The sequence below is a fragment of the Zalophus californianus genome, chromosome 3, assembly GCF_009762305.2.
Source record: "Zalophus californianus isolate mZalCal1 chromosome 3, mZalCal1.pri.v2, whole genome shotgun sequence".
NCBI classification, from domain to species: Eukaryota; Metazoa; Chordata; class Mammalia; order Carnivora; family Otariidae; genus Zalophus; species Zalophus californianus.
Genome location: NC_045597.1, coordinates 44,832,702 through 44,844,715, shown reverse-complemented (window position 1 = coordinate 44,844,715; position 12,014 = coordinate 44,832,702). Strand labels below are relative to the sequence as shown.

The window sequence follows — 12,014 nt, the reverse complement described above, 5'->3', positions numbered from 1 at the left end:
AAACATACTTATTTTGGTTATATATAATGACTTTCTCATATGTTAATAAAACCTGAGTTGTTTTTTTTTCCCAACTTAGGTATGTGTTTATTATCAAATGAGACATTTAGTTCATAGAAGTCAGAAGAAGGGTTTGGATTTTCTCTGTGATAGATGGCAAAGATGAAGAGGCTCTGAGCTCAGTCAGAGGCCTGCGTTTTGGTTGCTATTCTTCCATCAGCTCGCTTTGTTATATTACTCAGGTCAGTCAACCCAGCTAGTTCCTAGTGTACAGCAGAGGTTGAAATAGGTGAGGTTTTTAATTTTTGTCCCTTAGGGAGTTACAGAGCTCAGAGGGCCTGAGGAAGAGAAAGCCAAGGGGATCCTGCTTGCGTACCCTCACTCTAACCTGGGCCATCTATTTTTATATTGAAATTCTGTATAAAATCTCATTTGAAAGAAGAGTGTCACATTTACCCAAAATATAAATAATAATAATAATCTTTAAAAATTTAATCTGCTCAATTGGATTATCTCCGATTTCCCCTTCCAATTCTGAAATTCATTATAACTGTATTCCTCACCCTCATTACTTGGGAGCAGGGTGAAGGGCATATAGGACTGTGAATCAGAAGACCTGTGTTCTAGGTCAGGTTATGGTACTACTTACTTGAACAAATAATTGTTTCTTAGTTATTTGGATTACTCTTCTTTACAGAAACTTCCTGTTTTATAGTTTGTGGTTCCAGACTACCACAAGCCTGGTTTATTTTGTGATAGAGCTATAAATATTCATTTGGAACATATTTCTTAAATAAGAATAATTGGTAAACTAAAGTTCAGTGTTGATCATAATACATGATTCTTGTGGGCACAGATGTTATCCATAGCCTTCACAGAAAATAAAAGCCGATGCAGCTTTTACTTTCAATTTTAAGTTACTCTCATGTAGTAGAGTATTAGTATAATTGATCTAAAACAGATTACTTAAAAATATTTTAGGTTCTACTTTTAGGGTCCATTACATGATTTTTTTCTTTTTGTTTTTGAATGGGACAGAGATACTTTATTTCACCATTTGGACTGAAACATAAATTCAAAGGTCAAAGTTTTTCAGTGGGGGACAAAGAGGGAATGTTGTGAATATCCAAGGTATAATCAAAATTAAGCACAACCTAGAACCAATTCAGAAAGCTCAATAAACTTCAGAGTGGTTTTCACACATTAATTAATTCTCATGGCATCCCAAGGATGAAAGAAATTTAATTGTCGTATTTTAGTTACTGATAACCACAGGAAGAGTCTGAATGGATTGAAAATGTGCCATTTTGATAAGGCAGGTCAAGAAATATTTCATCAAATATTAAGGATCTACCATATTATCAGCACTAGACAAGGCACAAAGTATCCCACTGACATGACCTATTTTACAGCCTATTTTTTTTTTAAGATTTTATTTGTTTAGTTGACAGAGAGCACAAGCAGGGGGGAGCAACAGGCAGAGGGAGAGGGAGAAGCAGGCTCCCCGCTGAGCAAGGAGCAGAGCCCAATGTGGGGCTCAATCCCAGGACCCCAGGATCATGACCTGAGCCGAAGGCAGATGCTTAACAACTGAGCCACCCAGGCACCCCATACAGCCTTTTTTTTTTTTTAATAGACTTTGTCTTTTTTAGAGCAGTACCTCTAAAAGGAGGGTACAGAGACTTTTCATATACTCCCTGCGCCCCCCACCCTCCCACATTATCAACATGCCCCACCAGAGCAGTGCTTTTGTTGTAATTGGTAAATCTACATTGACACATTCTTGCCCAGAGTCCATAGTTTACATTAGGATTCAGTGGGTTTGGACAAATGTATAGTAACACGTATCTACCGTAACAGAATGGTTTCACTGCCCTAAAAATTTCCTGTGCTCTCTCTTTTCATTCCTCTGTTCCCCCTAACCCTGGGCAACCACTAATCTTTTTATTATCCCCATAGTTTCACCTTTATTACATGATGTTTTGGGAAAGCAAGTTTGTCTTTAACTTTTGCTTAGGTTTTATATTAAAATTAGTTTGTATTTCTGTAAACTGACTACAGTAGTTCACCAGGCAGGTAAAAGGTAGCCTGGAAATTCACAGAGTGAGTAGTTCATATGTAAATCACTGAAGGAGATATCTACTCATGAGTATTTCATTATTCGTAATACCCTAAATTTCAAGGCTTATTGTTGAGAGTACATGGTATGCATTTCATATGCTGGATTATGTTTTTGTAACTACTATACAAATTCTGTTAGAAGGGACTGACTAGAAGAAATGTTAAGTTACACACAAAACAGCTACTAAAGGACACGTGACAGTATTAATAAGTTTTTCTAAGTTTTTTTTTTTTAAGATTTTATTTATTTATTTGACAGAGAGAGACACAGCGAGAGAGGGAACACAAGCAGGGGGAGTGGGAGAGGGAGAAGCAGGCTTCCGGCTGAGCAGGGAGCCCAATGCAGGGCTCAATCCCAGGACCCTGGGACCATGACCTGAGCTGAAGGCAGACGCTTAATGACTGAGCCACCCAGGCACCCTCTAAGTTTTTTTTATGAAGAGAATTGCCATCCCTGCTCCCAACTCTCACCAACCAAATAATCTCTGGCTGTCTCCTCACAGAGTTATGGCCGTGGGAAAATGCTGAAAATGAAAAGATGGTAATTTAAGACAAGATAATATGAATGGATCATTGGAGCAGAGGAAAATGTAACATTGTGGGCAAATAGAGCACCCCGCCCTCCCCCGGCCAAAAGTTCCATAGAGATTTGAGTCAGAGTTTAGGCCTTAGAGGACAGAGGCAGAAGAAATGTTCCAAAAGAAAAAGTGGAAGGGTGGCAAACCCGAACTTCCTGAATTTCAGAATTATTTTCCAGGCTACCCTGGCACTTAGGAGTAAGAAGTTTACTCCTTCTTCATTGGCTTAGCCCAGGGTTTCTCACCTGGGCACTATTGGCATTAGGACTCAGTGATTCTTTGTTGTGTGGGCTTTGTTGATGCTTAGCAACATCCTTAGCCTCCACCCACACTAGACGTAGTAACAACTCCCCCTCAGTTTGTAACAACCAAAAATATCTCTGGACCCTCTAGATGCCAGTAGCACCCTCAGATGTAGCTGCCAAAAGTGTCACCAGACAATGGCTAATGTCCCTCAGGGGGCAAAATCACTCCCAGTTGAGAACCACCAATCTAGCACATTCCCTAAAATACTGGTTTGTATGCTTAGTTGCACTTCACCTTGAAGAACAGAGAACCCAACCTCTATTTAAATGTTGCATACCTTTTACTGAGATATGTTCCAGGTTCTGAGTGACTGACTTACAATGATCTTTTGTACCACAGCTCATTTATAAATGAGGGAGTATGTATTTGCCGGTGTTCTCACTCCAGATATAGTATATGCTAATGAGAGACTGAAGGTGATACACAAAAAGATGTTGTGACCTATTGAACATGTTTTATAGATGAAGTTGTGCATCTCCTTTTTGCATTTGTGCTGGGACTCTTGTTTTCTTCAAAATACTTCATTCATGCTTGATGTCACAATGATTATTGCATTTTATATCTTCTCATTAAAAGGAGCAATAAACTAGTAAATATTGGCATGAAAAGAGGTTGCATAGGTATTCAGATATTAGTTATTTAGTATTTTTAAACCAGGTTTAGGTGGGCAAAAGTCTTTGAGTCCCAATAAAATAGTTCTGAATCTCAAAGGTTGGGTGAAGATGACATTGGTCAGTTTCATTTTATAAAAGGTATCACAAGTTTTTTAAAGAATCTTGCCTGAGAGTCAGAAACAAAATGACCCTGGTCTGGACTCTTCCTTGAATAAGCTCTGTGACATGGGAAAATGAGTTCACCTCTCAGGGTTTAGAGATTCCTCGTCTGTCAGATCTAAGGGGAGGGACAGATTGTATGGCCTTCCAGGACTATGCCAGCTCAAACATAGTGTCAGATTTTAAAAATACGTTTGTGAATTGTAAAATTTAAATTTTTTTTTTTTTTTTTAGTTTTAAATCTGTTACAGAGGGGTGCCTGGGTGGCTCAGTCATTAGGCGTCTGCCTTCGGCTCAGGTCATGATCCCAGGGTCCTGGGATCGAGTCCCGCATGGGGCTCCCTGCTCCGCAGGAAGCCTGCTTCTCCCTCACCCACTCCCCCTGCTTGTGTTCCCTCTCTTGCTGTGTCTGTCTCTGTCAAATAAATGAATAAAATCTTTTAAAATAAATAAATCTGTTACAGAGTAGTGGTACCTAAAGGAAGGAGACAGAAGGAAGAACTAGGTATAAATGTCATTCAAAGATGACTCCAAATAAACTCATCTATTAAATTGAGCTTGTATTATGTAAAATGGAAAGAGGTACTCATTCAATGCTAACAATTACTAGCTATGGACTATAGGAAGTAGTTTCTGTGGGTGACCAGTTTTGCCCTCAAATATTCTGCAAGAGGAATATTTAAAAGTTTAAAAAGCAAGATTGTGCCTTTGACAATACCTGAAAACCAAGCTGTCAGGATCATTTTTATTTTTTGCTTCTACTTTTGTATAAAAAGATTGTGAAGACATCAAATAATGTGAAAGAAATCTGATGGTCGGTCATCTTTATAAGACCATTTAATTGGCTCTCGCTAATAGTCTGTGAATCTTTTAAACACAGTAGAGACAGCTTTTCAAATAGCAATGCCATATTATATAAATCCAGCTCACTTCCTCAGCAAATGTAGTTTCCTACCTTTAACAGTGTTTTTTACTGATAACGTATAGATTTCTAGATGTCCTCTAGCCAGTTCTGCAGCTGGGTATGGAGAAAAAAAGCATTTGATTCTAATTCCTGAAATAATTACTTCATCTACTACAGTAGCAAATATATTTTCATTCTTCTCAGTTAATATTCAGAGCTTCAAATGTTGTCATATGTCATAAAATTAAATAGCTCCTTTTCAAATTTAGCTATAATATTTGACAGTCATCATTCAGAACAGTGACCAGAATAATAAAAAATAATTCTTTCCTTTCCTGAACACTTTTTAATTTCTCTTCCTGCATTTAATTGCTTTGCTAAATTATAGGCATATCTGACACTTCTAACCATTTTGAGATTGATTGTTAATGAAAGGGGCATAGAGAAAGGAGAGCTAATCTGGAAGTTTGTCTCTAAAATGCAGTTATTGAGTGATGTCAATAGATTGTCAAATTTCTCCATTCTCTTATTTAGGTGATGATGGCCCTTAAGGATGATCATTAATTTTTGGCTGTTGGTTTATTTCTTTGACCTGCAGACTGAGATGTAAAGATTTTTGCAGTTGCATTTGAATCAAAACCCAGGTTTGCCTTAGAAGTATCAGGGCAAGGTCACAAAGTTTTCCTGGGCTTCAGTGTCCTTTGTATAAAATGGAAATAATAGTTTTTTTCTTAAGAATACCATGGGGGATGCCTAATAATGAGAGTTATGTTCGTGCCAAATATTAAATATCATTTCTAAATGATAGGATTTGATCAAATTATCTTAGCATTTTTCTTCTTCTCTCAGGTAAAATTGCAGTAGTTGGATCTGTAAAATTTGAAGAATAGAACTCCATCTCTCATATAATTTCTTATGGTATTAATAGGATCAAAGGAAAGCAATCTTTTGGGAAAGAAGCTTCAGAGATAATGTGAGGAGGAAGAAGCGGGATACATTTCCAAAATCATGCAAATTATTGTGCTCTGATAATTCAGTTGGAATTTAAACCCTACTTTTGAAATAGAAGCAGTTTCTTTCATAAACAAAACTGAGAGCCAATTTTTTTCCTGTCTTTAAAAGGGAACATACTTCATAGCTGCATTAATTTAAAAATACTAAAATAACAGGGTGGCAGCACTCAGTAAGAAACCAGTGTGGCTTTGGCTACGTTTCTCTTGCTTCTAAGTTCTTTTCAAATATTATAATTAACTGTGTTCTTTCTGCTGTTTAATCTGCTTATCCTAATTTTCCATGCTATTCCTTGAGCTGATAGATCTATCCCCTCAGTAAGAAAGGAAATGAGAAGAAAATAGTTTGTGTCTTACTGTGGCAATTGCTATGTTTGCATGAAGCTTTCTTTATATGTAAATTGTATTTCCTCCTCATTCCAATCCATTACTTTTTCCTATCTCTAGATGTAAGGTTCTTAACGATCTTGGAGATTTCATCAGATGAGGACAGACAGCTGGTGAACGTTCTCTGGCTCTTCAACCCCTTTTCCATATCTTACCAAAATCCCTTTCCATGACAAATACCTAGAATATTTAGAAGCCCAAATATTCAGGAAAATTTTTATTATAATGCTTGCTTTTCTGTGATTTCACCCCTTTGTGTCAAGTCATTTGGTGAGATAATCATGCTATTATGTGGAAATAGTTTCCTCTTCTAGAATTAAATTTGATTCTAATCTTACCACGTCAAGTTCATTCTTCTATTATCAAGGACCAAAAGAGTTTTAACAATGTCCCTGCTTTTTTTTTTCCTTCCCCTTGCTTCCCTCTGTTATAAAAGTTGACAGATATGAATCCCAGGGCAGCTTAAGAGGGCATATCAAAATCGGAACCATAAAGTATTTAACTTAGGAAACTTGGAGCTATTCTGAACATGTTTAAATCACTACTCTTTACAAACAGGAGGAAGAAGGCACCTATGACCAAACGCTTGAGTTCCGTAGAGGAGGTGATGGCCAGCCAAGAAGATCCACTCGGCCCACGCAGCAGTTTTACCAACCTCCCCGGGCCCGGAACTAATATGAGAAGGTAAAATTGGCATTGTGAGATGGCATTTATGTTGAATATGTAAATCCAATTGTTAATATTTCATAATAATATAATAGAAAAAACTGATGTTTCAAACCTTTCAATTATAAAGTATATAAGATTATACCATAGTTATGAGCTACTTTTCCACCAAACCTTTCCCCACAAATGCTACCTCTAACCCCCTTTTTTCTCTATACCCACTTTCTTCTGTCAAAGGTGATGCCAATCAGTGAAATGTCTTTAAGTTTGAAAGCAGGAAGAAAATAAAAGGAAACAAAGGACCAGATAATCACCAACTTGGATAATTGAGTTTTTTATTATTTAATTAATTTCAATCCTTTTTAAAAAAGAGGAAATGTTTTCATAGTGCATCTTCAGGAATTGGATGAGGATAACGTGATTGCTTACAGAGATGGGATTTGGGGGCCCTGTGCTATCGATCCAGAAACTTTCATCTTAGAGTTTCAGAGAGTTGTTCTCTGAAAATTATCTTCAATGGGAAGGATGAGAAATATAACAAAGAAGTCAGGAAATTATGGGACCAATCTAAGGCACCTCACTTTGATCAACAAAGACCTTATTTTTTAATATGTGATTAGAAGGAAATAACTTTTGTCATCTTTGGTAACATTTCTATTTTCTCATTATCCCCAGACTTTTGAATAGTTTCAGAGTTTTCCCATTACAGCTTTTGTTATATAGCACTCTAAGGACTATAAGAGACTGTTTTAGACTTAACTATATCTTTTTTCTCAGTCTCTTCTTCTCAGTAACAAGACCATTGAGAATTTTTAAGAAATTGTTCTCAGTTTCTCATTTCAGCTGTTCATTTTGCTAAGGCTGTTATCCACATTGTATTTTCCCCCTGCTAAGTGACCCTCTCAATTTTTCAAACCAGTTGTGGCTTTTTAGCACTTGAAATGCAGCTAGTCTAAATTGAGATGTGCTATAAATGAAAAATACATATCAGATTTTAAAGACTTAGGTAAAAAAATAAAATATCAGTAATTTGTATTGTTTATGTATTGAAATGAGACTATTTCTGATAGGCTGGATTAAATAAAATATGTTACTAAAGTTAATTTCACTATTTGTACTTTTTAAAATGTGACTAATGGAAAATTTAAAATTGCATGTGCCTCACATTTTATTTGTGCTGGGCAGCACTGTCCCAGAGTCTTAGATCTCCTTCAGCTTTCCCAAAGCTCCTTCACTGGTTACAAATTAGCTCTGTCATCCTAAGTGAAGGAATGTTTTCTTCTGTGTTCTAGTCTTTCGTTCCTTATGAAGTAGTCTGCCTGGAGTGGAAGTCTCATGCTACCTGACTTCTGATTTATCTGAGCGGGCCTGAGTAGCATCTTCTTTGTCTTATCACTGGCTTTTCTTTGTGCTTAATACAAGGCCACTGAGTAAATAGCCGGTATCTACTGTCCATATTATCAGAGAAGGACTACTTCATGACTGGGCATTTTTCTGTAACAAGCACTGACCAGAGCAGATTCCAAGTATATGTAAAGACTTCCACAACTTTACATTGTGCAAGATTGAACATAAGTTCAGTGTGCTTACACTTAAAGCACTTTTAAGGTGAATGAAAACTGAGAATTCCCTCATAGCTTCCTGAGGGCGTCTAAATTGGTTAAACCAAGGTTTTAAAATAAGGCCGAAGGTTCTCAACTCCCTGATTGCTCTATGTTGCCTGACAGCGGTTGCAGGATTAGGACTTTTGAGCGGTATCCCGAGGCTGCAGAATAGAAGGTGGGTAGGGCTTGGCAGGGCTGGAAGTAGAGAGGAGGTTGTGACGGTGAGTAAGGCTGCAGCCAGAAGGCTGGAACTCCCATCCTCTCGGCCTGTCTTTGGTTTCTTTCATATGTTTTCTAGATTAGGCTTCCACAGAAAATGTCCTCTGAAAAAGAACATACTGCTTAAAGTAAAGCAGAAACCATAGCTCCATGGTAATTATAGCTCATCGATACCAAATACTATGATGCACGCTGCTCCCAATCAACTGAAACGTCACAATGTTAGTGGTTTTCTGTGTTCCCTAAGTTAAAACGCCCATTTTTCCCAGGTGCTTGCTTTGGATTGTCCTGTTGATGCGGGAAATGTATAACAGAGATTTTGGATTCCTGACGTTGATAAGAAAATTAATTTTGCTGCATGGGGGAGGAAGGGGGGACAGTCTCATGATGGTATCACTAAAAAAACCTCTCACTACAAAATTTACTCTGAAAAATAAATAAGCAAAACACATGTGCTCTTGGTTGAGAAAAATTAATTTTTTATTTTAATTCAAACATGAAAGATTATGAAGTAGAATTATCTTTTTGATATACTACCTTTAATGGGAGGTTCACCAACACCAAGAATTATACCTTGTGTTCTCGTCACACAAACAATATGTTATTTTCTTCTTGAGAGAAAAGATATTTTTGTTTCCTCATTCCTGGTTTCCATTAACTTAAGCGTTTAAAAAGAAGATATACATTGTAGCCCGCCATTTGACTTCCAGCAAATATAAGTATGAATTCTAATATATGCTGAAATTTTTCTCAGGTTTTGTTATCTAAAATTATTCAGGATAGTAAGAAACACTTAAGGCACTTTCTATTCTCACTTAAAAACCATAATTTCATAGTCATACTTTTTTTTATAATGTTTTGGGTACTTTGCTAGGTGATGAATAACACATAGTACCAGTTTATTAAATAAGTATATTTTGATAAGGTTTCTGATGTGTAGTTTACACATTCTTTGATTGTCCTAAAAAGTTTTCTTTGTAAGCCCTCTATCCCACCACCACCACTTCACATGCACATATATACTTCACCCAAGGTGGAGAGGGATTTGGATTCTACTTGGTCTTGGTACTAAGCACAACATCAGACACTAGAAAAGCAGGAGATGCCTGGGAGTCCAGGCTAGGTGAGAGAAGGAGGTGTCAGGGAGCAATGTGGGGAAATAGGCCCAAATCTGGGACAAAGTGGTGGCAAGTCAGATCTGAGCCCTGAGGGGAAAGAGGGCCCAAACTCCAAACTTCTAGTTCCTGCACTTGTCATAATCATCCCAGGTAATTCAGAAATATGAGTAGATATGGATAGAGGAATTATACATAGTTCTTTAATCCGTAAAGCTGGCCAAAACTACATGCACCAGAAGAGGTTTCTGACATGACTGGAGTCCTGGGAACTAGATAGCAATGAGTAGAGGCAGGCCTCAGGAATAAATTTGGAGCTTCATTTTCATGGTGGGGTAGAGTCCTCCGAAGACATTCTAAAGGCCGAGGAACGCTTAAAGAGGGGAGAAGCAGAGTTCACAGCAAGCGGCTTTCAGTGACAACAGTAGAGTATGTGAACCCAACAGTAGATGTTAAACATATGTGTTGGTGGTGACAAGAGTGTGGCTTTAGCTGCACTGGTGGCAATGAACTTCGGAGTGAGGGTAATAGGATCAAAATTAAGCTTAGGCAGTACTGCTGTTGGCTATGGGATCACAGCACCGGGAGTCAACAAAGCTAAGAAGCTGTCACAGTAGTCAGTCAGGAGTGCTTAGAGTGTCCCGTCCTGTGGTGAAAAGACAGAGATGACCTGTGTGGGGACACTCTGGAGCTCCCGAGGGCCACCAAAGTTAAGACTTCGTGCCAGAAGCAGTTTATTAAATGTTGAGTCGCTTTGAGTATTCACTTCCAGTTTCTTACTTGTTTGATGAAAGAACGGTCCTCACAGTTTCACAGATCAACCAGAAACCTTGAAACCAAGAGCTAAGCATCGACTACTGCATAAATGTCATGACTTTATTTTCTAAAGTCCAGGTTTTAACACCATTTTTCAGCTGGTAAAAAAAAAAAAAAAGATACATTTTTAAATGTCTTTTTTTTTAACAATGTGGCCCAGCGTCCCTCTGTAAAACTTTGAAATCAAGGTGAGGGAAATGCTTGCTGTAAAGACAGCTGTCACAGAACCCGCTGATGCCAGCAGGACAGGCGTCCTGTGAGGGTAACAGCGCCCGAAGCTCTTCATCTTCCACACAGGACACTGTGCACTTCCGAAGGCGAACAGAGCTGTTGGTGTGCAGCCGGGGGCGCTCTGCCATCCCTGCCCGAGTGCTCTTTCACGCATGCGGCTGGCATGCGACTCTGGCACATGGGCTTCTCTCCCCGCTCCTCTCAGCTGTTCTGTGGTCACCACCCAAAGTGCTTCAACTAGAGCGGTGCCAGTAGGGGTTGGGAGCAGGCAGGAGCAGGTGACAGACTCACATAAATTACCCGTGTGGACAGAGCCAATCCAGAGGTGTTCAAAGGGGAAATGGAGGTGGGTAGGATGGGGGTTGAAGTGGCCCATTGGCAGACTGCATCTTTTCCAGGTCATCCTCTGTGAAATATCGTTTAGTTAATCCAAGTTCCTGAAATCGACATGCCAGCAATAATAGGGCTCACAATGACAGAGATGTACTCTAAGAATTTTGAGGAGAAAAATTATTTTGATTTTGCTTTTTGTTTATATACTGATTTATAGAAATTATGTTTATAAATTAGCAGTGTGCAATTTAGTCTACTTGAGATCTATTAATATTTATACAAGCACTTCACATTTACATAGGTCTCAGCAGAAGTATATCTTGAGTACAGAAAAGTCAATTTGAGGATCCAATCTCACTTTCCTCCTCTCTTTTTAAATAGAGCCTTTGTGAAGAAAGGAGCCATTGACTGAAACATCCTGGTGAAGCCCTGTTGATAGACCTCCTACTTTCCCTTCAGAATAAGGTGCAGCCGTGATGAATATTGTTATTGAAGAATGGAAAAGCAGATTTTAGAGGGGAAACAATCCAGCTCATACAAAGAATGGGAAAAAATACTAAGTTAACTAGAGCAAGTACCTTTTACAAGTGAATGAGAATTTTTTTCTTCTGCCATCAATAAAACCAATGCGCTGTTATATACATTGTTTTACTGTATGTTTTATTTGCTGAATAGTATCTTTCTTGTTCGTCTGGTATTAATCCCATAGTATAGAGTGAAATAGCAATCACAGGATACTGAAATCCTCCCCACCACCATAATTACAGAATAAACTGACTGACACAGCTTGCCACATTTCCTGCAAAGCAACCTGCAACTGGATAGCAGTTCTTGGTAAGGTAATAGGTACTAAATATGATAGCAAAAAGTGTTTAAAGTTTGAATATATTGTTTTTAGCACTCGGCTAGCTTTTTCAAGTGTAATTCAATTCAAAACCAAGCATTCCCTTC

At 38.2% G+C, this 12,014-nt stretch overlaps 1 protein-coding gene across 8 annotated transcripts in view; it reads left to right on the top strand.

Moving 5' to 3' along the window:
* Positions 1 to 11,704, top strand: part of TDRD3 (tudor domain containing 3) — a 160,431-nt gene extending 148,727 nt beyond the window's left edge. For all 8 annotated transcript variants that reach the window (XM_027589063.2, XM_027589067.2, XM_027589069.2 and 5 more), the window contains 2 exons: positions 6,638 to 6,763; positions 11,445 to 11,704. In XM_027589063.2, coding sequence (XP_027444864.1) covers positions 6,638 to 6,763; positions 11,445 to 11,475 — 157 coding nt within the window. In that variant the 3' untranslated portion in view covers positions 11,476 to 11,704. The remainder of the gene's footprint in view (positions 1 to 6,637; positions 6,764 to 11,444) is intronic.
* Positions 11,705 to 12,014: the final 310 nt, after the last annotated feature.